General features: G+C 38.7%; 1 protein-coding gene and 1 long non-coding RNA gene across 6 annotated transcripts in view; one reads left to right on the forward strand and one right to left on the reverse strand.

The window, feature by feature from the left end:
- The window catches only part of LOC309667784 (uncharacterized protein), a 518,308-nt gene that overhangs the window by 432,606 nt on the left and 58,580 nt on the right, over positions 1-27,122 (forward strand). For 3 of the 5 annotated variants that reach the window (XM_082476756.1, XM_082476757.1, XM_082476758.1), the window contains 2 exons: positions 13,037-13,107; positions 18,483-26,440. In XM_082476756.1, coding sequence (XP_082332882.1) covers positions 13,037-13,107; positions 18,483-18,577 — 166 coding nt within the window. In that variant the 3' untranslated portion in view covers positions 18,578-26,440. Of the gene's footprint in view, positions 1-13,036; positions 13,108-18,482; positions 26,441-27,122 lie in introns of those variants that run through there. The other 2 variants (XR_014267941.1, XR_014267942.1) reach the window with 1 other exon arrangement.
- LOC309667799 lies at positions 1,869-26,566 on the reverse strand. The gene is made up of 2 exons (XR_014267956.1): positions 26,435-26,566; positions 1,869-2,207 (listed from the first exon to the last, which is right to left on the reverse strand). It is a non-coding gene; the product is annotated as an uncharacterized lncRNA (long non-coding RNA).

The raw sequence follows: 27,122 nt of genomic DNA on the forward strand, positions 1-27,122 counted from the left end.
TGGTTATTTAGTAGCGTATTGTTTAGCCTCCATGTGTTTGTATTTTTTACAGTATTTTTTTTTTCTGTAATTGATATCTAGTCTCATAGTGTTGTGGTCGGAAAAGATACTTGATACGATTTCAATTTTCTTAAATTTACCAAGGCTTGATTTGTGACCCAAGATATGATCTATCCTGGAGAATGTTCCATGAGCACTTAAGAGGAAAGTGTATTCTGTTGTTTTGGATGGAATGTCCTATAAATATCAACTAAGTCCATCTTCTTTAATGTGTCATTAAAAGCTTGTGTTTCCTTATTTATTTTCATTTTGGTTGATCTGTCCATTGGTGAAAGTGGGGCGTTAAAGTCCCCTACTATGATTGTGTTACTGTTGATTTCCCCTTTTATGGCTGTTAACATTTGCCTTATGTATGGAGGTGCTCCTATGTGGGGTGCATATATATTTACAATTGTTATATCTTCTTCTTGAATTGATCCCTTGATCATTATGTAGTGTCATTCTTTGTCTCTTGTAATAGTCTTTATTTTAAAGTCTATTTTGTCTGATATGAGAATTGCTACTCCAACTTTCTTTTGATTTCCATTTGCATGGAATGTCTTTTTCCATCCCTTCACTTTCAGTCTGTATGTGTCCCTAGGTCTGATGTGGGTCTCGTAGACACCATATATAGGGGTCTTATTTTTGTATCCGTTCAGCCAGTCTGTGTCTTTTAGTTGGAGCATTTAATGTATTTACATTTAAGGTAATTATCGATATGTATTTCCCTATTACCATATTCTTGATTGTTTTGGGTTGGTTTTTGTAGGCCGTTTCCTTACTTGTGTTACCTGCCTAGAGAAGTTCCTTTAACATTCTTTGTAAAGCTTATTTGGTGGTGCTGAATTCTCTTAACTTTTGCTTGTCTGCAAAAGTTTTAATTTCTCCATCGAATCTGAATGAGCTCCTTGCTGGGTAGAGTAATCTTGACTGTAGGTTTTTCCCTTTCATCACTTTAAATATGTCCTGCCACTCCCTTCTGGCTTGCAGAGTTTCTGCTGACAGGTCAGCTGTTAACCTTATGGGGATTCCCTTGTATATTTTTTGTTGCTTTTCCCTTGCTGCTTTTAATATTTTTTCTTTGTATTTCATTTTTGATAGTTTCATTAATATGTGTCTTGGTGTGTTTCAGCTTGGATTTATCCTGTATGGGACTCTCTCTGCTTCCTGGACTTGATTAACTATTTCTTTTCCCGTGTTAGGGAAGTTTTCAACTATAATCTCTTCTAATATTTTCTCAGACCCTTTCTTTTTCTCTTCTTCTTCTGAGACCCCTATAATTCAAATGTTGATGTGTTTAATGTTGTCCCAGCAGTCTCTGAGACTGTCCTCAATTCTTTTCGTTCTTTTTTCTTTATTCTGCTCTGCAGTAGTTATTTCCACTATTTTACCTTCCAGGTCTCTTATCCGTTCTTCTGCCTCAGTTATTATGCTATTGATTCCTCTAGAGAATTTTTAATTTCATTTCTTGTGTTGTTCATCATTGTTTGTTTGCTCTTTAGTTCTTCTATATCCTTGTGCAATGTTTCTTGTTTTTCTCCATTCTATTTCCAAGATTTTGGGTCATCTTTACTATCATTACTCTGAATTCTTTTTCAGGTAGACTGCCTATTTCCTCTCCGTTTGTTTGGTCTGGTGGGTTTTTACCTTGCCCCTTCATCTGCTGCATATTTATCTGTCTTCCCAGTTTGTTTAACTTACTGTGTTTGCAGTCTCATTTTTGCAGGCTGCAGGTTCGTAGTTCCTGTTGTTTTTGGTGTCTGCCCCAGTGGGTACAGTTGGTTCAGTGGGCTGTGTAGGATTCCTGGTGGAGCGGACTGGTGCCTGTGTTCTGGTGGGTGGGGCTGGATCTTGTCTTTCTGGTGGGCGGGGCTGTGTCTGGTGGTGTGTTTTGGTGTATCTGTGAGCTTAGTATGATTTTAGGCAGCCTCTCTGCTAATAGGTGGGGTTGTGTTACTGTCTTGCTAGTTGTTTGGCATGGGGCGTCCAGTAACACTGCTTGCTGGCTGTTGGGTAGAACTACGTCTTAGCATTTAGACGGAGATCTCTGGGAGAGCTCTTGTCATTTGATATTACATTGGCCCGGGAAGTCTGGTGGTCCAGTGTCCTGAACTCAGCTCTCCCACCTCAGAGGCTCAGACCTGACACCAGGCCAGAGCACCAAGACCCTGTCAGCCACACGGTTCAGAAGAAAAGGAAGAAACAAAGAAAGGAAAAAAAATTTTTTTAATAAATAAATAAATAGAATTAAATAATTAAAATTTAAAAATTTAAAAACTATTAAAATAAAAAAAATTAAAATGTTTATAATAAAAAAAAGAGCGTATCAAAACCAATAAACACATCCACCAATGATAACAAGCGCTTAAAACTATACTAATATGAACATAAAAATCAGAAACAAGTCAGTCGCAGACAGCCAACCCCAAGACTACAGTTGCTCCCAAAATCCACTGCCTCAATTTTGGGTTGATTTGTTGTCTATTCAGGTATTCCACAGATGCAGGGTACCTCAAGTTGCTTGTGGAGATTTAATCCGCTGCTCCTGAGGCTGCTGGGAGAAATTTCCCTTTCTCTTCTTTGCTTGCACAGCTCTTGGGGTTCAGCTTTGGTTTTGACCCCACCTCTGCATGTAGATTGCCCTCAGGCATCTGTTCCCGCCCAGACAGGACAGGCTTAAAGCAGCAGCTGATTAGGGGGCTCTGGCTCACTCATGCCATGGGGAGGGAGGGGTACCATAGTTATAATTGGAATGCGGGGCGAGCCTGCGGCGGCAGAGGCCAGCATGACTTTGCAAGAGCCTGAGGCGCGCCGTGTGTTCTCCTGGGAAAGTTGTCCCTGGATCACGGGACCCTGTCAGTGGCGGGCTGCACAGGCTTCCGGAACGAGGCGGGGGCGGGGTGGGGTGGCGTGTGGAGAGTGACCTGTGCTGCACACAGGCTTCTTGGTGGCGGCAGCAGCAGCCTTAGCATTTCATGCCCCTCTCTGGTGCCCGAGCTGGTAACTGCAGCTCACGCCCATCTCTGAAGCTCATTTAGGCCATGCTCTGCCTTCTGTCGGCACACAGGGAACGAATCCCCTCTCCTCGCACACCCCGAAACAATGGTCTCTTGCCTCTTTGGCAGCTCCAGACTTTTTCCCGGACTCCCTCCCGGCTAACCGTGGTGCAGCAACCCCCTTCAGGCTGTGTTCACACCGCCAACCCCAGTCCTCTCCCTGGGATCCGACCGAAGCCCGAGCCTCAGCTCCCAGCCCCCGCCCGCCCCGGCGGGTGAGCAGACAAGCCTCTCGGGCTGGTGAGTGCTGCTCGGCACTGATCCTCTGTGCGGGAATCTCTCTGCTTTGCCCTCCGCACCCCTGTGGCTGTGCTCTCCTCCGTGGCTCTGAAGCTTCCCCCCTCCGCCACCCACAGTCTCCGCCCGCGAAGGGGCTTCCCAGTGTGTGGAAACCTTTCCTCCTTCACGGCTCCCTCCCACTGGTGCAGGTCCGGTCCTTATTCTTTTGTCTCTGTTATTTCTTTTTTCTTTTGCCCTCCCGGATATGTGGGGAGTTTTCTTGCCTTTTGGGAAGTCTGAGGTCTTCTGCCAGCGTTCAGTAGGTGTTCTGTAGGAGTTGTTCCACATGTAGATGTATTTTTTATGTATTTGTGGGGAGGAAGGTGACCTCCACGTCTTACTCCTCCACCATCTTGAAGGTCTCCTAACTGCTTCTTAATCAGTCTAATCTGCTTTAAGTCATTTTTGCCTTAAAGTCACATGTACTGTGTCCAGATGGTCTCAGCACCACAGTGCTCTCTCAGGGCTGCCTCCTTGAAGTAGCTCCCACTGTGGAAACTGGGCAAAATGCACATCCCAAAGATGAAGGAGGAGGTGAGGAACCTCTGACGGCAGAATCTAGCTTCCCCCCTTTCTTTTTTATTTTGTAACCCTTTAAAATACACCAGCCAGCATCCTAGCAGTTGCCAAATCTGTATATATGTAAGTGTGTGTGTGATTTACCTGCATATGAATACCCTGACAGTGACATCATACTTAACCATTACTATCCTCCATGGGCTATATTTACAGAGAAAATTAAGCAGAAACATGATTTGTATAAATAATCTATTTTTCTTTTTTTTCAATGCAGGGGTTTTTGAGAGTTGCTATGTGATCACACACTTGTAGCTTTATTCCTCAGATTGTAAATGCTGAAACCACTCTGTCCTTAACGCTTGCACTGTCTTATTCAGAAAGAGCATTTTAATCAAAGGGCCACTGGTGGCAATGGTGGGGTGGGGCTTGGGGGGGAGAGTGGATTTTAGAATGTCCCATAGCCACAAACACATCATGCTCTTTAAGTGATATCTTTAACCATTGCAGTTTGCAATCATCAGAATGAAAAAGAAGCCAGAAGAGGGGAAAATGACATCCTTTAGAAAAGAGTGAAGGAATTGATTTTTACATCAGTCACTTGAATGAGTGATTCTCTCCAGAGGGTGCAGGGGGGAGGCTCCTTTCTCAGTGCTAGGGGTGTCTTTGGATTTGAATAATGGATTAGGAAGTGCACACACATCACGATTTTCAGATTTCTCCTGCTGAATCAGGACAGCTTGTCCAAAGCACCAGGAAGAAAGCTATTCTTTACCTTGGAAGCACTGTGACAGGGGACCCAAATAATGACATTGCAATAGGGAGGAAGTCCCCAAAGACCCGTGTGTATGAGGCTGAGCTAGGATGATCAGAGGCAGTTAGCTATAGGTGGATGGGGCTCTGAGCTCTTTACTGATTGTCATTTTCTTTCCATTAGGGCGGGCATGTGTGGGGAAAAGGAACTGCAAATTCCGAATGCTTTAGGGAGAACAGGTTGTTGAGGGTGAGGAGGGGGAGAGATCCTAAATATTTTCTGACTAGAGTGTCTGATGGTACTGTCCTTTGAGACCCCCCCTGCTGCCAGCCTATTACTCATTTCCAGAGTGAATTATCACTTTCATAAAGGTCCAAAGTTTATATGACATCTGAATTGAAGCCTAAGAATCACTTCTAAAAAAATGATGCTGTTCAGACTAAAGAAGTGGAAATTGTGTTAAAATCCACCCCTATATCTTAGGAAAGAACTATATATTAAAAAGCAGGCTACAGGAGCTAATGTAAACAATCCAGACCTTCAACACTTCCTCTGAAGGGAAAATTTTTTGGAACCTTGAGAGATTAGGGGGAAAGCTGTAAGAGAGGGTCGGCTGCTTGGAAAGAAGAGGGTACACTTCTGAGTGAGAAGGGGGGCATAACGAGTCATTTTTCTGGTCAAAGAACACCACCAAACAGTTGCAGGGATGGAGGCAACCATCTTCCATCTCTTTCAGAACAAAAAACTGAGCGAACAGCCACATGTGAGGCTATGTAAACAGGACACTTCTGATCCCAGGATTTAACAAAGACAGTGCCAGAAAAATGAGTCACTCAAGCATCACCACAAAAGCCAAGGCTGAGGTTGGGGCTGAGTCATTGGAGAATCAGATCTAAATTCACGTCCCTGCCTCCTTGTCCAGCTCCCCTGGACGGCGCAGGTGAAATGGACTCCCAGCTGCGTCTCCTGTGAACATTGGCTGTGTGGATAAATAAGCCAGAAAATCTAGGGTTTTTGAAAAGAGTTTTCTTAACTGTAATTTTTCTCACTGAATTAGCCAAGTCAGCCTCTCTGCCCTCCTTTTCTTTCTCCAGAGCTATCCAGACTGGTGTTAAGATTGGGGAGGAACTATACCCAAAACGATGGTTAACACACTCTGAGGAGTCCTCAATAATTAATGCATAGAATTATCCACATGCCCATCTGGCCAAATCACTACTATTGGGTAAATAACAATTTGTGTACACAGAACATCTTTCCTCTGCCTCCTAAAGCAAGTCCTTGGTTGCCGGAAGAGCTCTCTGACTGCCATGTTTAATGCTGGCATAGTGGGCCAACAGGCCTAAAACAAATCACTGCCTAAGACATAATCACTGCTCTCAGAGAACTAATCGTCTTTTCAGTAAGATAAATTATGTAAACATATAAATTTCAAAGATAACCCAACAATAAAATAAAAGAATTTTGAGAGGATCAGGGTAAGTATATAGACAAAGTTATAGGAGTCTCAACAATAAATTTTTTAAATTATGTATCTATATTGTTGGTCAAAGAGTACAAACCTCCAGTTACAAGATGAATAAGTTTTGGGGACCTAGTGTACAGCATAGTGATTGTAATTAGTAATACTGTATTACATACTTGAAAGTTGCTATGAGAGTAGATCTTCAATGTTCTGACCACAAAAAGAAATGGTTATTATGTGACATGATGCAGGTATTAGTTAATGCTATGCTGGGAATCATTTTTCAATATTTAAGGGTATCAAAACAACACAGACACTTTCAACTTAATGTTATCTGTCAATTATGTCTCAATAAATCTGGAAAAATAAATGAAAAGATGTATATATATATATATATAACATAATATATATATTATATATATATATATATATATATATATACACACACACACATATATAAGGTATTTGTGTGTGTGTGGAGTCCGAGATGGATTTTAAAACTGCAATGGGATGATATTGAAGCTCTTCAAAATGGATAATATGGAAATATTGAGACAGGCAGAAAAGCAGAAGAAAGATAAATCTATTCGTAATGGAACACAGGTTAGCCTGAAGTGCAAAGAGAATACTGTTTTTGACCCGCAAGTAAGTGCCATGCCAGCCACTTTGAAATGTTTCTTTAACCCCTGCAATTCCTTGAAAAGCTGGCACTGAGCCGCTCTCTAGGATGACCAAGCTTACACATGAGTAGAGGAATCAGGATTTGTAACCAAGTTTTTCCTGACTTCAAAGTTTGTGCTGTTTACATTTCACATGTTAGGTTAAGGCAGATACATTTAGAAACTGGCAGCTTCTACTTTTCCCATGTCTCAAAAGCATGTAATAAAGTCAAATAGGCAAAAGACTTGCATGTTATTAGAGAATTTCTACGTGCATAGGATTAAAACATATAAACTCTCCCTAACTTCAGCTTTTAGCAACAATTCTTCATTCACGTGTTTTCATTTTTTCTCATGTCTCATTTCCAATGAGCACAGTAAGTGTCAATCAGCTTGAGTTCAATGAGGGTTTGAGGCTAAAGACTTACCTGTTTCCCAAAACCTAATGATTTTCCCCTTTGTCTCAATTTTACTAAGTTAAGGAAACCTACTTTTTTGTCACTGGCCTCGAGTTCATCCTTCTTTTTTTATTTTATATTTTTAATTTAAGGGAAAGACATAAATAAAGCATTTAAATAGTTGTAAACACTGTAGACAAAAATGGTGGCACTGATCAAAGTATTTTGTTGGCCAGAAAATAAACACCTGCCTCTAAGGTATCAAATGTTAACTTGGGAGTTGAACTGTGGAAATCCCAAATCCTAGGGCAGAAAGAAGCTTCAGGTTGTCAAATAATGTACATGTGAAAAAGGAGGAATTGTAAAGAGCCAGTTCTCAGCATGCCAGTGGTACTTATCATAAAATGGGTCCATGCATTTTTAACAATCTGGAAATGTGGAGAATGCTCTTTTCTCTTTTAAAGTACAATAATTTTGTATTAATTTACTCATATACATAAGGCATTCTGTTGAGAATATAATCATAAACACACACAAAAAATCTTTAAGTCCTCCTCTAAACCAAAGTTTGAAAAACGTATTTATGTTATATTTGACATACGACATTTGATGCATATATCAATCAACAGAATTATTATATATGTGTAGATTTGGTGTGACATTTAAATTCTAATTTCTTGGTAGCCTATAGGGGACTTATATCTCTCCTAGAGCAATAAAATTATAGGAGCAAGTTCCCTTGAGATGGTTGAGTTGGAATAAGTAGAATTTCTTACAGTCTATAGAAATGAATCTAAAGAAATACATATCTTTAGTTTTGTTATGGATAAAATGAACTAGCGTTCACAATAAGAAAAATGATCAAATTTATCAGCTGGAATGCGTTTTCATTGATATTCTGAAGAATATTTACTATTTTTTTTTCTTTTAAAGGAACTCCTTTATTTATTTATTTTATTTTTGGCTGTGTTGGGTCTTCGTTTCTGTGCGAGGGCTTTCTCTAGTTGCGGCAAGCGGGGGCCACTCTTCATCGCGGTGCGCGGGCCTCTCACTATCGCGGCCTCTCTTGTTGGGGAGCACAGGCTCCAGACGCACAGGCTCAGTAGTTGTGGCTCACGGGCCCAGTTGCTCTGCGGCATGTGGGATCCTCCCAGACCAGGGCCCGAACCCGTGTTCCCTGCATTGGCAGGCAGATTCTCAACCACTGCGCCACCAGGGAAGCCCAGAATATTTATCATTAAGAATGATTACTTAAGGTCAGGGATACCTATCTATTTACCTCTCTACCTCATTATCATATTTCCAGAGGGGTATAATTTTAGATGTATATATATATATATATATGCATGCACATCTATACATACATATTTATCAGCTATGAATTTTAGTTCACAATCAGAAGATGCAAGAGATTATCATGCTTCTTTTTTCTCTAAATCAGATTTATTGCCTCAGAGTTTTCACCAGTGAAATACAGGAATTTCAATTTGAGTAATTTGGGGGCTCTCTATCTACCTACAGGGGTTCAAATATGGAGAAGGCTGCAGTCTTAATCCATGGAGGTTGTCATTGTCAAAATTGCTCCTATGGCCACACGATGCTGTTCTCAATGGCCAGTCCTAGCCATCTGGCTCATTAAAACTACTGCTCTACGCTGGCTCTGATATGACCCTTAAAGAAATGCCCCTATTAACTTGATGTCCCACAGCTGTTCCCTTATCTGGGGTCTCAGACACGCCACCAGTCTCAGCCATCCCATCATCTGTCTCCCCCCAATCTAGGGAGGAGTTAAAATTTTCTTGATAGGATGGAAGCTTCCACCTCCCCTATTCAAAGTGCTTCCTTCTATCTGTCACCCCTAATCTTCCCCCTTCTTAGCCTTTTGAAACATAACAACATTCTTGTTATTAACTTCCTCTGTTATATATGGAACTTTCATGCTGTATAATTTGAAGGTTTATTTCTCACTAACCTATTCTGAAAAATGTTGGAGGCTGTTTACTGCATTCAACAATGTCATACTAGTTATGCATATGCATTAGGTCACCGTGCATCTGAACAGGCGATGCTTAAAGGGCTGACGTCCAAATTTTATTTTCAACTATGTTTAAGCAGGCAAATAATTTGACTCCAACCATTTAAAACAGTTATTTAATCAACAATCATAGTTTAGTTGACTGAGTTTCTTTCAAGCTTACCTTTCATCTTTCCCTTCCCTCAACTCCCTGGACAAAGAAACCAGGAGCTAGACAAGCTGACCTGATATGTTATTAAAATGACTGCCTCTGCCATTGAGTTGTCCAGATAATTAATTAAAAAATCAAACTGCATGGTGTCAGCTAGACATATCCTTTTTCAAAGATCGTTTGATCCTGGATACTGGGCATCTCAAAAACTTACAGTAGAAAAAAAGAACCCTAGTTGTTAAAATAGCCTTGTATAGTCGCTATAAACAGAATTTTTTAACACGCAAACTGTACAGTGAATACAGTGTTTAAATCCACAAAGAAGCTTTAAATAGAGTATTTTGGTAAGGCAACATCTTGTGTTTTCATATTTCCCATCATATTCAAAAATATTCTTCAACATAAAGAAAAAGTACAATATATTTGCATAGAAGGAATTGAGTTGAAAACACCAGAGACTATAAAGAAAGTGGAATAATAGAATACAGTACTTTCTGTATATTCTAAAAGTGAGTGTTTATACTTATAACTTATTATATACAGAATTACTATCAAATTCATGATTTAAAAAAAAATAAAGTAGCAATGAGCAATGTTTTGCTTAAATCTGGAGTCACAAGGATTAAGCTATGATTATTTTCTTGAAGACATGTAGGTGTCAAAGTGATGCATAGCCTTATAGATTATTCTTTACAGAGAGGAAAAAATCTAAGCAAAGTAATATAAAGTAAAATAAATCTCGTAATCACTGAAAAATTAATTAAGGCCTTGTTTATACATCTAAAGATAAGGAAATCTACTCACTTTTTACAAAAATATCCTGCTTTCTTTAGAATTACTTATCACATGAAAATGATTAGGCATTTTTATTTTTATAATAAAGCTTGCAATTCATCCATGTTACACTTCCTTGAAGAAAAGGAGAGAGAAAAGTGGTTTGTGGGTTGCTTCAGGCAGCATATTCCTTATTCACTCAATAAATATGTATTGTGTTAGTTACTAAGCATATAGCTGATAATAAGACAGACACAGTCTAAGCCCTCATACAGTCAAACCCAAGCCATTATTAAATTAATAATGATTATGCTTCAAAGTGCGTATAGATACAGTTTTTTTTTTTTTTTTAAAGATTAGTTTTGTTTTGTTTTAATACTTTATTTATTTATTTTATTTATTTATTTATGACTGTGTTGGGTCTCTTAGTTTTCGTGTGAGGGCTTTCTCTAGTTGCGGCAAGTGGGGGCCACTCTTCATCGCGGTGCGGGGGCCGCTCTTCATCACGGTGCGCGGGCCTTTCGCTATCGTGGCCCCTTCCGTTGCGGGGCACAGGCTCCAGACGCGCAGGCTCAGTAGTTGTGGCTCATGGGCCTAGTTGCTCCGCGGCATGTGGGATCTTCCCAGACCAGGGCTCGAACCCGTGTCCCCTGCATTAGCAGGCAGATTCTCAACCACTGCGCCACCAGGGAAGCCCTAGATACAGTTTTTTGATTTTGAATTAACCAATTGTTTTTCCTAGATGTGCATACTAGGAATATACTAGTACAGAAACATTTTATTTCTAGTAGTAGACTTGGCTTCACCACACATTACATGCACCCTCTTGTCTCTATGGTTTCATTTTTTCCAGGAAAGCTAGAAGGTCCTTTCAAAGATAACTATATAATTCAAATGAGAAAATTCAACAATTGAAAAGGAATATTTTACAGTTAATGATGGGCCTTAGTTTATTTATGATCTACTCCTAGAGGTTGGTACAGAAGAGTAATTCTCTTCTTACACTCTCCAATAGTATTATTTTGGAAAAACCATCAATTTGAAATCTTTTGAAGATAGAATAGAATTGGAAGTTGTTATAGTAAGCTATTACGGCATAGAAAACAAAGCCAAACTTAATTGAATAAAACAAAAATTATTTTATTATGTTCATCTATTCTGTGGGTCAGGAATTTGGAAAAGGCACAGCATAGATGGCTTATTTCTGCTCAACAATTTCTGAGATCTCGGCTGAGAAGGCTCAGAAACTTGAAGTAACTCGAAGGCTAGGACTGGAATCATCTGAGATCTCACTTAATCACAGGTTTAGACCTTGATGTCAGCTGTGGCTGGACCTCACTGGGGGCTGTCACCCAGACCACTTACATGTGGCCTTTCTATGTCATCTTTCTTTCTCTTCACAACCTGGTGCCTAGGGACTAAGAATGAGCTTCCAGGGAGAAACCGTATCACCCTTTATGACTAGTCATGTAGTGTCACTCTCACCATAGACATAGACCTACACAGATTCAAGGGGCCAGAGACGCCATACCTTAATACGAGAAACATCTGTATCACCATGTAAGAGAAGGAGCTATCTCGTTATGGCCATGTTGGAAAACTCTATCCACCACAGAGGCAACTAAAAATTTAAAACTTGTATTTCTCATCACATGTTTTGTTTATGAGCATTATGGCATGCTGGATTCTTTTGCAAGACTGAAGGACTTTAACAATAATAATAACAATAATAATAGGCATTTAATATATATTAATATAATAATATATAAATGCAACAAAATAAAAACAGTAATAACTTTTTTGTGTCATGACTGAAAATTTCTCTAAACATGTACATTTTATGACTTGCTAGTGGATCATAAACCAATTTAGTAGATAGAAATTTAAGGTCTAATGTTTTTAAATAATTGAAATATATGTTAGAATAAAATGGGAAGTATGAGAATGCATTACACATAATCAGATAAGTATTGCTTCAAGAAACTTTTATTTTAATGGTGTGTGTGTGTGTGTGTGTGTGTGTGTGTGTGTGTACCTGGCTGTGAATTAAACGTGTGTCTCTCCGATTTTTAGTCAAAAAAGTTTGAAAGCCACTTCCCGAAGCTATAGTAAAGAACTTCTGGAAAATATTGCAAATTGTGAACAAGAAAAACTAAACAAGATACTTAATTACATAAGATTGTTGCTTATAAACTGGTTAAATTAGGTTGTCGGTGAAAATTATTTTACTTTTAAAATAGGGTAAGATCCTTGCTTATGCAGAGACAACTGAATGTGTCCATTGTTTGTTCAGGATGCCTTAAGTTTAAATGATAAAACCAAATTTCTGCATAAAAAGCCAGAATCTTTGTATTCTTTGTATAAGGAAAGGGGCTGGGGAAGGATAAAAGCAGATCTTTGAAAGTAACTAAAAGTCATTAAAAAAACAAGGTTAAAAAGATGGAGAATATAGCTCCTGTTTTATTTTTCTGAAAGGCCATTCCTACCGGATCTCCCATTTTCTGAAATAGTATAAACATGCTCTATATGAGCATTTATAAATGAGGATCTTATGGTAAATTTTGGCACCTTGGGCCATAAATGAACCCTGTCCAGAGAGTTAAAGGTGAGGAACATTGGTGAATGCCACATATAGTCGATAATGTTCCCAATGGACTTTTCCACATGAGAAAAAGTTTTAAAAGTGTGGCCTGAGTATCCTAGGTTGAAATGTGCCAGTTAAGTAGCTGTCCTACAATTAGAAGAAATGTCCAATAAACTGGAAATGCATGACTTTGAAGGAGTGGAGAGTTGGTCTTTGCAAATATGAGATCAATTCTACACTAGATCCAACTGACACAGTGATATCTGTAAAAGGTAAATATGAATTAGCTAATGAGGATCATTCATTCATGCCTTTATGTTTATCAGATATATACTGACTGCCTACTACATGCCAGTCACCGTGCCGGACCTAGGGATTGCAATAATAAGCACAACAGGTAAGTTCCTTGCTCTCATGACGTTTGCACTGAAAGTTCAATTGTAGAGAATGACTGTGAGAAGTGATTCACCTACAGTATTTCACATGTGTTTTTTTTTCTTTATCTCTTTATGCAAATAAATTTTCCTATCCCCATATATTTTCTATCAAGGCAGTCACCAAAAGTTACCACGAGCAACACTGCAGATATATTATAACAGGTTAAGAAGTTTTAAAAATACCTTTTTACTTCGTTTTCATGTTAAAAAGTATGAAATAGTTTAAGTGAAATCCATCATTATCAGCAAAATAATGGTGAACCCTACGGACCAGAAATCTTAGCCAAAGCAGGTTTCCATAGTCTTTGACTCTAAGTCACTGTTATAAAACCACAAACATTAAAAGTCTCTAGGCCTTATTTTCTTCACTAAGGACAAGTATCTTTTATTACCATTTAAAATAGTTGGACTTGTTTTGTTTTCTCTTTGAAAGAGGAAGGGTGGGGAAATGATCAAGAGTCTCTTAGCCATGTTTAAACTGGTTATATAATTTGTCTCAGGGGTATTCTTTGATAGAATTTTGTTAAAGAGAAAGTAGTCCTTTTCCTTATTAAGAATGAATTGCTTTTAGAGTTTATGTCCAAAATGTGTGTGTGTGTGTGTGTGTGTGTGTGTGCACACGCAGTACGCGTGTGAGCAGGTAGTGGGGCGGGGCAGGAGGGGAGAGGAGAGAGATAAATTCATTTATTCTTCTTGTGCTTTAATTTTGAATCTGATCTTGCTAATATTACCATTCTTTCTGAGAAAAAAAAAAAGGCAATTAGTACCAATCCTTAAATACTTATGACTGAAAGTCATGTTCAGTAAACCAATAGTTCACCCTCACTGAGCTCAAACGCGTCTATAGGATGGTTAATGAATAGGGTGACCTCACTTCCCAGTTTGCCTAGAAGAACTCCAATTTACACATCAGTATTCCCAGAGTAATTATTAATTGTGTTTCTTTTAGCTCTCAAAACTGTCCTCATTTGGGCAATAAATTCTGTGGTTGCCTTACTAGAGAGGGGCTGTAAAAAAACTAAGTTCTATTTGATTTTAGCTTTTGTATAAAATAGAAGAAATTGCTGATGATCCACAGAATAATCGTTGGTACCTGAATCTTAATCTGGAAAAGTATTTCCTAAGTAGAAAACCTAGATTGAAGCCTCAAGCTGCATGATAACGAGGTACGTTTCTTTTGGTGAAAGCCAGTTACTTGGAGAGGAGAATCATTTGAAGCCATACTTTGGGGATCGTTAGTGCCACGTGGATCAAGCTGATAATACAGTTCATATACCATGCCTACCCCCAGACAGAATAAAACAAAGACAAACGTGACACCGCTGAATCGGAAAATCTTCCCAGTCACACTATGGGGCAGAATGATGAGATGCTGATGGTGGAGGTTTCAGGACCGGGATTTAGTCCTTACATCGCCCCTGACCGGAAGTGGGGGTGGGTAACCTTGGAAAATCACTCATCCCTTTGGGCTTCAAATTCATCATCTATTAACTGAAGAGGTTGGAGTCCATCTGGAGTTTTCAAACTTTATCGTTTGTGGGCTGTGTGCGTGGGGGGGTGGGGTGGAGGGGCGGTAGGAAGAGATGTCAGTCAGAATATCCAAAAGCTGTTTCTTTTCATTGTATCTCAGGGGGAAAAAAAAAAATAAGAAAAAAAAATGTAGATACAAGTGAACTACTTAGGGTGAAAGGGAAACAGAGGGCCCTGAGGCTCTGTCAGTTGGACTTCCTCTTACCTCCTGTAGTAACTTGTGAACGCTCTGAGGAACATATATTTTTTTAAAAAAATGCTAGAAAAGATCATGGCTAAGGTGCTTTCTTCATCAAAACTTCATAAGCATGGAGATTTCATTCCGTGCTGGCACCTCTAAGGTCTCTTGCTGTGTGTGTTATTCAGGTATCATCGAGACCTCAATAGCTACTCATAATTTCAAAACAGTGGTGAGAAATTAGCAACTCTACAGTTATTAGTAATAATGAGGCATTGTGTTTATCTAGCACTGGAAGCTATTTCTTATACGGAATCTCTTTTTTGCAACCCAGAGCAGCCATGGATGGTTGACAGAGAAAAATGATTATTTCTGCTTTACTAACAAGGAAACTGAACCTCAAAAATATTAAGAAGTATGTGCAAAGACAGACAACTTTTAAGAGATGAATGTAATTCATACTGCTTCTCTATCAAACGTGCCCCATTTCATATTCAAAATGATAAAAGAATGAATGTGATTGTTTTATTTATGGACCTTAAAGATGGGGACTTAAATATCTTATCGTTTAGAAACAGGATGAGCTTCCTAAACCACAAAATTGGTGGCAAAGATGAAAATTCATTAAGACAATTTTACGAAAGATAAAGTAACAAGTAACAGAAGTGACGGCAAGTGGTTACTCACTGTGTTTGTTGCATCTTCAAAGTTCCTGCCTCTATGGAAATAGAATTCAGCAAAGGAAATGCTATCATACTCCCTTGGTAGGCAGGTGAATATGGAAGAAAACAGAGGCAGAATTAATGCTAAAGTGGAAAAAGCAATGCATTTGAGGACAGAAAGCCTAGGTATGTTTTGCACAAAGTAGCCTTATACTTTGGGGGAAGTATCTCTCCATTTATCTAAGTCTTAATTTCCTTATCCAAACCCAGAGAGTGTTGGACTTAATCATTTTTAATTGCCTTTTAGCACAAATATTTTCTCATTTTAGAGTCCCCTTTAAGTTGATATGACCATTGATATAACTTGGGAGATCCAGGGGGAAAAAGCCAAGAAGTTTCACCCGTACTATAGACTCACCTATTCGGGGGGAAAAAAAAAAAAAAAAAGAATCCATTTCCTTGCTAGTAATGTCAGTTATCTCCATGGCAAGATTGAGATGCATGTTTTATCTGTCAGGAAATCCTGCCCACCCTTCATTATACTTATGCCTGTCTGGACTCTTGGTGGCAAATGACAGAAAGCCCAACTCAAACCAAAGTAATGAATAAAGGAAACCTATAGGCTTATACAAGCAAAAATGCCAAAGGTAGGTAAGACTTGAGGTGGAAACTCAAAAGGTGTCATAAGGACATAGTCTCCACTTTTTACTCTGCTTGCATTTATTTGCAGGTTCCACAAGGTGTTAACATGACTGCCAAAATCTTCAGGCATGAGTCATGCCACATCCACATTCTCCAGAATCTTTCCAGTATCTCCAATACAGTTCCCCGAATTCACCTAGATTGGAGCATTTTGGCTTTATCTGCTCATCCTTTTAATCAACCATTCTCACCTGGGGGATTAAGCACCCTAACTGGCTAGGCTGACTAAGGAAGCAAATATTAATTCCCATGGACTTGACTGTTACTTATCTAGTGTGTGTCAGTTTCTCAAACTGACTTAAAATCGCCACAGCCACCTGCATAGCACTCTCCATAAATAAAGCACTGTTCTGCTTTATTTTTCTGCATAGCACCTATCACCACCTGATGTACTTATTTTTACATTCTTATCTGTTTATTGTCTACTCCGCTTCAACTAGAACGTAAGCTGCATGAGAGGAGGGATTTTTTTTTATCCCCTTGCCTAGAAAAGAGCATGACATTTAAAATGGGCTTATTAATGAATATCCCTGGAAGAAACATATGTTATTACTCACTTCATGTAGACAAGGAAAGGAAACTAAGTCACAGAAATGTAAAAGTGTCCAAAACCATATCTCTGTTAAGTAGCTGAGCTGGAATTCACACCACGAAGTCTGTCTTGAGTGATCACACACTTAGTCATTATACCAGTTGGCAGGAGACCTTTTTTTATGTTATAGCCACCAATTGGTAGCATTCTGAAATTATCAGTGACTTATGGACTGTTGACCTCAGGTTTCCACACTAAAATGAGGTCCTAACATGGAGGGTTATATCGTTTTGATAAAAGAACAATCCAACTTCCCTGAAAATTTGTTCAAATACTAACTCCATTTGCACATCCAAGTTCGAAGTGAATATTTAAGCCAAATCAGTATCATTAACTTTCACCTGATTGAGCTCAAACACCCCTAGGTAACTTTCTCAAACTTCTCCCATTCATAGATGACACAGCTGGGTACAAATTAGTCTCTAAAAATACTTTCACACAACCGGCTTGTTTTCTAGTCACTGTCTGCTTATGTGATGCTCATTCCATCTGTCAATAGATGTGAGTCACACATTCGACCTTTCAGCTTCACTTGCGCACATAAATTTCTTCCAATTTCCTGTGAAACAAACACTTTTAACTCTTTAGGGTATTGTAATTTGTACACAGGTCATTCAGGGATGATTCAAACAACAAAATAAGCCCTCGACTTTGTGACAAATTTACCTTGAGCCCTTTTTTGCAGGAATAGATTTTTCTTTTACTGTTTGACTAATAAATGTAGGTCTCTGTATAGAGACAGATATACGCATATAACTGTATTTGTATACATTTCTATATACTTGTAACCAAAGGATCCAGTGGCTTTCCATGATGTAGGATAACTAAACGCAAAACACTTGTAAAGGAGGCACGTGTCCCCACTCACAAATTCCTGCTAACCCTCCCCTGGTCTATGTAGTCTTTTCTCTCATAATTCATGCTAAAGAACACTTGAACTTTCAATGAGAAAGCAAAATTGTTCCCTCTCAAATGTTTACCTGTTATCATGACTGTTTTATCAAATCTGTCTAATCTTCCTCTTATTCTGACAACATACAATAAATAATCTAAGTTAGAAAGATATGTTGGCAGAAACACATCTCAGTTTTGAGAAATTTTATTTGACTGAGTTTAAATGAAAACTAGTTCCATGATGTAACAAAACCCACAAAACTCTCCCCAAAGCCTTTTATGATAAACAGCACAAAATAACTGAATAACAAAAAAGATGGAATTGACAACGGTAGCAAAAAACCAAACCAAACAAACAAAAAGTGTTCTTACCTAAAAAGCTATTCTTACCCTGGACAAAAGAATAACAGGGGCTTCCCTGGTGGTGCAGTGGTTAAGAATTCACCTGCCAATGCAGCGGTACACGGGTTCGAGCCCTGGTCCGGGAAGATCCCCCATGCCACGGAGCAACTAAGCCTGTTAGCCACAACTACTGAGCCTGTGTGCCATGCCTACTGAGCCCACACGCCTAGAGCCCGTGCTCCACAAGACAAGCCACCGCAATGAGAAGCCCGCGCACCGCAACGAAGAGTAGCCCCCGCTCACCGCAACAAGAGAAAGCCCGCGCGCAGCAATGAAGACCCAACGCAGCCAAAAATAAATAAATAAATAAATACATTTATTAAAAAAAAAAAAAAAAAGGAGTAACAAAACCTTTTTCTTCTGTTTCCTCCTTAGTTACCAATCCCAAAGTGGCTGGAGCCATAGCGGGCTGTGGAAAGGAGCTGTACCTGCAAAGCTCCAAGAAAATGGAAAGGAGATGTTCTTTCTAGTTTTGTGCCAAAATATTAAAGACCATCCCTCCGTGTCCATTTCTGTTTTACTTTGTGTCTCCCCTTCCCTGTTCCTTGACAAATCTATTATCCTCAATACAATTTTCCAACTGTACTTCCTGTATTGTGGATACAGGTCTAGGACCATAGTTACTCAGAAGAAGGTCTATGATTATTAGTAATATAATCAAAACACCTCACCTGAGACACAAGGAAGTGATGGGACTTCCCCTGGTCACACACTCTGGATGTAGAAGCCAGAGATCCTGATTTACTGACCAAGTGCTCATTGGGTCCTGCCACACTGTTGCTCCCACATCTCTGTTTATGCTGGTAGAAGTGGGTGCTCTGACTCACCCTAGCCAAGGCGATAAACCGCAGTTCATTCTTACTATATAATTCCCAGATCCTGGTGTGATCACCTGTGAAAGTTTTTTTGTGTTACTTTTGTGGTTAAGCCTGAAATGTAGGAGAAGGATAAAGTGGTCAGGAACCTAGGAGCAGCAGATAGCAACTGGACACAACAACTGCTCAAGGGCTTCTGGAAACATATGGGACTAAGTGGGAAATGGAGGAGATTTTAGTGTGGATGAAAACACGGCATCCATGGAGAATTGGAGACACACCTCATCCCAGCTTTGCTGACCTGGCAGTAAGGGGAGACAGAGCTCCATATGGCATAACGGAAATAACTGTCTTTGAAACAAGGCGGATCTGGAATCCAGTCTAACCTCTGTGACTGAATGGTCTTGCACAAATGGCTCAATTCCCTCAACTATGAAATGGAAAGAATGGGGGACAAGTTGGTCATAATAACTATCTTGAATTATTACAAGGATTAGATGGCATGGGACACTGTCTGTCTTATTCACCTCTGTATCCACAGTTTCTTGGTGTTATCAAGGAATTCTCCCCCAATTCCCTGGATTTGGCGTATAGTGGGAGCTCTCTTTAGGTTAGTTGTTTCTCTCTGCTCTCTCTAAACTGCCTTTTTGCCCAAAAGTAATGGGTCTTCTCCCAGTTTTATTCAGATTCGTCATCTTGGGAATATGTGACTAGTGAGAAGACTAATCAGTTTATTATTATGGCATGCCTAAGGAATAGAAAATTCTAAATGAAGGGCAAATCTGGAGCACAAACAGTAATGGAGATGTCCAGGAAGTAAGAAGAGACATGTAATGTATGACAAGGCAAACAGTCACAGGGTCTGTTGTTGCAAAGGCCGCCTCATTAAAGAAATAGCCATAATATATCCCCAGAGAGCTTTGGCAATACCAAGTTCAGGAAAGCTTGTATTTCATTTAAAGACTAATGAAATTGATTACTAAGAGAACAAGACTAAAGTCCCAAACTAAAAAGAAAATATTCTACATATAAAATGCATGCAAGTAGTTTGGAGCAGAAGAAGGGCCAAAATGATGTCAAATCTGATTTCAGATCTATCTAGAAGGGGTAACCATTAAGACGATCAGCCTCTTTCCCCAGGCCCCCAAAAATAATCCAAGGAGACTTAACCAGAAAATGAAGAAAACAAAATGTTGGTTGAAAATAAAACTTCCTGGCAAATCTAAAAAAAAAAAAAAAAAATGTTTCTGAAGAACCTAAGGGCAGGACAGGAATAAAGACACAGGCGTAGAGAATGGACTCGAGGACACGGGGAGGGGGAAGGGTAAGCTGGGACGAAGTGACAGAGTAGCACTGACATGTATACACTACCAAATGTAAAATAGATAGCTAGTGGGAAGCAGCCGCATAGCACAGGGAGGTCAGCTTGGTGCTTTGTGACCACCTAGAGGGGTGGGATAGGGAGGGTGGGAGGGAGACACAAGACGGAGGGGATATGGGGATATATGTATAGCTGATTCACTTTATTATAAAGCAGAAACTAACACACCATTGTAAAGCAATTATACTCCAATAATGATATTAAAAAATTAATAAAATAAAATAAAATAAAATAACTAATAAAATACAAAACTTCCTGGCAGGAAAGTCTGTCAAAATCATGACTCTTTCTGAGAAGGTGATTCAGCCGCCCTCCCAGGAGGCATATGAACCCAGGTTGCACAGAGGAACAGAACGTATATCATGGTGAATAGTCTGCTCCCCCAATTCCCTGGGCGTACACAGGCTGTACCCACGAAGTCTTTCCATCTTGATTTTCTGTGATTTCAACACAAGTTGCTTTGGGGGGTTCCTGACCCCTACTGTAGCTCGTGAAGTTACCAATAGGTGACTAAATCAGTGGAAAAGAGAAAAATAAGGAGGCTCCCTAACTGTATTACTGTGTAAATAGAGATGCTTCAGCGGGCCCAGGGTACTTGGACGCCGACTTCTGATTCAAAAAGCAAATTTGTTCTGCAGGTATCTGTGTTTATGGCTCTCAGCTTACTGTCCAGTTGTTGGTGTTTTGAACAAATAACTTTCCAAACTTTAGTTTGTGACATCTGAGTCACATTGCAAGGTGATTCTCCATCGGCAGTGAGTCAAAGGGAGGTGGCAAACAACAGAACCATTTTTGCAGCCACTTTCCTTTGGCCAGAGCTATAACGTGACATGAGACATGCTTCAGGTCGTCCCTCCATATTTCTTTTCCTCTCAATTGATATTCTTGGGAGTCTATTCACCCCCTGTTTGGAACAAACTGGGATGTATATAAATAATGAAAAATGATCCTATTCTAGTAAGGAAAACCAAGACTGCAAGTTATGAACAAGAATAAGTCAGAAGTAAGTCAGAAAGAGAAAAACAAATATCACATATATGTGGAATCTAGAAAACTGGTACAGATGAACTGGTTTGCAAGGCAGAAATAGAGACACAGATGTAGAGAACAAACGTATGGACACCAAGGGGGGAAAGTGGGGGGCAGGGGGGAAAGTGGGGGGCAGGGGGGGCGGGATGAATTGGGAGATTGGGATTGACATATATACACTAATATGTATAAAATAGATGAGTAATAAGAACTTGCTGTATAAAAATGTACATAAATAAAATTCAAAAAAAAAACTTGCAAAGAAGAAGGAAGGATTTCTGAAATGAAATCCTCCTAACCAAATTAATTCTAATTTTCTCACTTTATTTAAATGCAGCTGAGCAATAAAAAATGAAAAGTAGTTATTGATACAAAAAAAAAAGGTCAGAGAAGTCGATAACCTCATGCCAATTATGTGGGATTCTGATCCAGAAATTCTCTCCAAAAATTGAGATTCAGTAAACCTGAACTAAATCGAATTGGCACACTGAGGATGGCAAACGGGAAGCTGGATGAACAATTGGAAATTTAGGATTCAGACTATATTTCCACTCTTCATTTTAGCCAGCATGTGCATTTCAGCAAGATTGCTCCAAAATTAATTAAGATATAGCATTACCGTCTATAAAACAAGGGCAGAACTCACAAATGAAAAGAATCTCAGAAAGGTAGTGGTGTAGCTAAAATGGCTGGCCTTGTTGCAAGTTGGGCACTGGAATCCTAAAATAAGAATGTCTAGTGTCTGTAAAGGTCTTTACAGGCAGAGTGTGTTCACATGCTATCCTCTCCTGTTTTTACATGAAGAAGAAACTTACTGCCAGTGATCTTTGAAAAAGTGACCAGCCCACCCAGACACAAGAGTTTGGACCTAGAGCTGGTCACAGAAGACAGTTTACCCAAAAGACCAATATCCTCCCTCTCATGTTAGTGACAGCCCACATGCAGGAGACTGGTTTTCTTTTGGCATCATTTTGTAGCCAACTTTTCTGCCATTGGTGGTGTTTTAATCCCATTTTGTCATTCCAGATGACAGGTATTTCAGACCCCCGGTAAGTAAAATCTCAGAAAAGAATGCAGTACAAATACTTTGGGGGCCAACGACTCGTGTCCATCACTGTCAGTTTATCTGACTGCTCTAACTGTTGAATCCTTGCTCCCCTCAGTAACGACTCAGACTTGGTTGTCAGACAGATGTAATATGTAAATCAACGTTAGCCACTTAACTGTGGGAAATGTACTGACCTCCTCTAAAACAGGTATCATAATAACTACTGTTAAGGATTGTTTTGAAGATTAAATGAGTGCTAATGCACCAACAGGCGTATCATTGATGATAAATGTTTTCCTTTGACTCACTCCTCACTTTCCCCTCCCCAGATCTACATCTCGCAAATTAACGTAAATGAGATCTTCCCAGAATATGCAGCCTTACTCCAGCAGCCAATGACTTACTGTAAATTGAGGCCCCATTCTCAATTTACTTAGAAGCAAAACCCAACCAATATATACATTGCTTCGTCACAACAATCTTGCTCTAGAAAGCACAATATTTATTTTATCATTTTATTGTGAAATTATATCACATACCAAGAAGTGCAAAACCAAAAAAAAAAAGAAAAGAAAAAGTACAGAGTAATATTTATAATGCAAACAATTTTGTAATTAACACCTGAGTGAAGAAATAGAATACTGCTATCAACCCAGATGTTCTTGTAAGGTTACAACTTTTCTTAGATAGTCACATGCATATGTAGAAAGAAATTGTGGATATAGTGGGAAAGATATAGATTGTAAGATCACACAAACCTGGGATTAATTGTGTCTCCCTCACTTATAAACTGTGGGATTTTGGCCAAGTCACTTAATATTTTTGACCCTCAGCACCCATATCTGTAAAGTGGGAATGATAAAACCTGCATTTCAGCATAGCTGTGAGGTTGGTATATATACGCAAACACATACATGTATATGTGCGTGGATGGTGTATAGAGTTGTTCAATGAACAGAAACTTTACCAATAGTGATTTGTGTATTTCAAAGGCATCATGATATATATTGGCTTCAATTCATGACAACTTCACTCATTTCAGTAATTTAAATTATGCACATTTGACTGTGTTAAAAAGTTGTCTTTATGGTGTTTATAAGTTTGAAGAATAATGATTTCTTAAGTAAATGGATATTTTACATCAGAATATAGATTTATTTTTAAAACATTTAGGCATTGTTTGCATGCTCTGCAAATTGAAAACATTTGTTAAAATATACCCAGCAAAATTTCCAATTAGATTGTACATTGTTATTTACTAAAATATTAAAGAAGTGATATTTTATTAAAATGTTCTAAATTCAGACTAACTAGTTGACCAAAATGGCCATCCTCAATTAATCTGACTTAACAGTATTTTGATAAATTATTCTACATTTCTATCAATAGCCTCTTGTAGCAACACAGTTTTTTAAATATCATGACTAAATTGAATGGAGTATCACACTATCTCTGTATAGAATAAACCTCATATCAGAATATTTTAGCATGCCAGTCTTGGGAAAACCTATACATAAATTAAGACAACGAAAGAGGTGGTCCCAACTTCTCTAGAATTCTCAGGATCTACATCATTTTTGCTTAAATTTCTTTTGCAACTGTGTTCATAAGAACAAAAAACAAAGTTTATATGCCTTTTTATTTCTGATGACAAGATTAGGAAAGAGCTAATGGGGAATATATTTAGATGATTAACATCAATGCTTTATGTTTAGTTTTGATTTTTGCCCTCCACCTGAGAATACATGTATGGAAAATTGTATTTTCCCACAACAGTGATTATGTGTTCTTGTTCTGTCTTGGATTTGAGTCTCATCTCTGAAACTCAATTTGATATTGAGTGGTTGCTTAATATCTTTTAGCTTTGGTTTCCTCACCCTTAAAAATGAGATAACAATACTAGCTATACCTACATCATAGATTTATATTGAGGGTCAACTGAAAATTTATGTAAAATATACTTCAAAGAAACCAAATTGATGTACTAATGGAAATTATGATTATTATTTTCTCATCATGCCAGAGTTTAGTTAATCCAATTTTTATGAGTTGTGATGTTCCTGAGATGTATTAGTTTACAGATCCTACTTCACTCTTTACCTTCCTTTGGGTACGTCTTCAGAATATAAAAGGAAAAGTTATGTTTATGGCTACATGTTTTGTGGATTAATAGTTCTAAGAAGAATATCAGCTTTATCTTTCTGTTAGTTCTATCAAGTACAATCTCAACACTTAGGAATGCGCTAGTTACGATTCAAAGCATTCAGAATTCACTTTTACATTAACCTAGATAAGACTCATTATTTTGACTAAGACTTGCAGCTAAGATTATTATTTAAATCATCTGACTACAGACTAAGTGTGGATACAGCATTAAGCACAGTAAGCACATGTAAGTTCATCAGAGAAGTTGCTGTAATACGGTTTCTTCTTCCTGAAAGGTTCTTACCCCTTTTTTCCAGTTGAAATCTGACACATACATGTACTTCAAAGTCCAGCTCAGTTGTTACGTTTTCTATCATGATAATTCCCCAAACAGAATCAATTTATGGATACTCTTCATTCCCAAAACACTGCTTCTCTTCGACATTTCTGCTGTCTTTCTCACCTATTGGATCCCAGCATCCTTGAGGTCACTCGTTCTTGGATCCTTTAGTTTATCACAGCGCTTTTATCCTTTCTCACCGTGGTGGTGCATGCTTGCTTCCTCTAATTATCAGGTAGCACCTTCTTCCTATTTTTCACTTGGGCGTATGACTGCCCACAATAACAACTATATTTCCCAGCCTAGGTGTGGCCCTGTGACAAAGTCCATCCAGGTAGTGATTTAACAACAGAGATGACGTGAGAAAACTCTGGACTGTGCCTCTTAAAAGGAAAATTTTTACTTTTCTCTAACTTCTCTTCCTATGAGTCATCTTGAAACATGAAGCTGAGGGCAACATTCTAGAGAGCATGGAGCAACATGATATGAGGAGACTGTACCCTCCACACCATGGAGCCACCATCCTAATTCTGGTATGCTTATACTCAGACTGTTAGACAAGAGAAAGTCAAACTTCCACCATGTTTAAACTTCTATTGCTTTGAGTCTCTATGATGGCAGTCAAACTTATACCCTAACAAATGTACTTCTACACTGGGGATGCAAATAATTATGTTTGGACCGAACAATCATGTTTTATATAATATAAATTGGAGCAGTAGGTTAATTTTTATAGCCACATTAAAGACCCTGTGAGCATTATTTACTGCTATTTGTTCTGTTAGCTTACAAGTCATCTAAGTTTTGGGGTAAAAATATATTTGGTTTATTTATTTATATCATTGACAATTTTCGTGATGTTTAACAGCAGGTCTTTTTCTTCTAGAATAGGATTCCAAAAGGAGATGGCAGAAAGAGTATCTTTCACTCTCTGCTAGAGTCATGGTTGTGGATCTAAATCGAGAGTATATTAGAGATTGTTTTGTTCATCTTCTGTGTGTTCACATAGGCTGTTTCCATTTTTTGGAAAGCTTTTATAATTGGGATTCCTTTATGAGCTATCTATCCTTTTGATCTCAGCTTAAATATTGTTTCCTTTGGGAAAGCCCTTCCTAACCTTACAGAATTGTTAAACATTAAAATAATATGGTATCACATTTTATAGCACATATTATTATTACTGTGATTATATAACACTTTGTGTAAGTTTCAATTTCTTGCCCGATCTCCTCACCAGACTAAGTTCCATGAGGGCAGGGACAGTGTCTGTAAAATTTAAATGGTATATCCTAAGGGCCTGGAATATTCTGTGTATTCAATAAATATTTGTTAAGAAAGAGAGAAAGAGAGAGAGAAAGAAGGAGAGAGAAAGAGAAGGGGGGTGGGAAAGAAGGGAGAGAAAGAGGAAGGCTATCAAGCCATGAAAAGGAGGAGAACTGATGTCATTTGGGGATCTGATTATTTGAAATACCCATGTAATAGAGGAAAATGTGTTTTCTAGAGGGGAGTGGTTTGAATCATTAAGATTAACTTCCTCAATTCTCCTCGTCATTTCGTGTGGGTACTTACAGTAGGAAAGGAATGAAACTATCCTCAATATCTTTTTTCAGTTTTCTTCCAAATCAACATAGACCAAAGCTTGAAAAGTTTGCATATTTGCAAATCAGCAGTTAAATTCCAAAAAAATTCTCTATAGCATCTTGGGATTAATGCCCAGCGTCCTCCATTTTCTCTCATTTCTTGAATAAGAACTTGCTGAGAAAGATCTGATCAGGCCCACCTCTGGTGTTGCCAGCCTGACTGAATGTCCTGGTCCTCTAGGTGGTGTTGGAAATGTCACTGCAAGGAGCACTGCCAAGTTAGGAAATGACTGCTCAGGGCTCCACATGCAGATCGGGACAGGTGTCTTCATCTGGCTGCTGGCAGTTTCTCTACCATGAGAAGTTTCTGTGAAAAAAAAAAAAAAAAAAGATTGATAAAGTTTCTTTTGAAATAGGGATTTTAAATTTCCAACACATTTCAAATCAAAAGTATATGAGAATTGTTCTTCCTGTTCATTGATACACTTTCCTCACTTGGCGTCCAGGATAACACATTCTGCTGGTTTTCTTCCCATCTCACTGGTCACTTCCTGTTGGTCCCTTTTGCTCATTAGACTGTCTCATACCTCATTCCTAAGGTCACTTCTCTTTCTTATCTGCACATCCTTGGAGATTTCATTCACATTCACAGTTCTGAACATCATCTATGCTGATGT

The sequence above is a fragment of the Balaenoptera physalus genome (assembly GCF_965194825.1).
Source record: "Balaenoptera physalus genome assembly, chromosome: 10".
Lineage (NCBI taxonomy): Eukaryota > Metazoa > Chordata > Mammalia > Artiodactyla > Balaenopteridae > Balaenoptera > Balaenoptera physalus.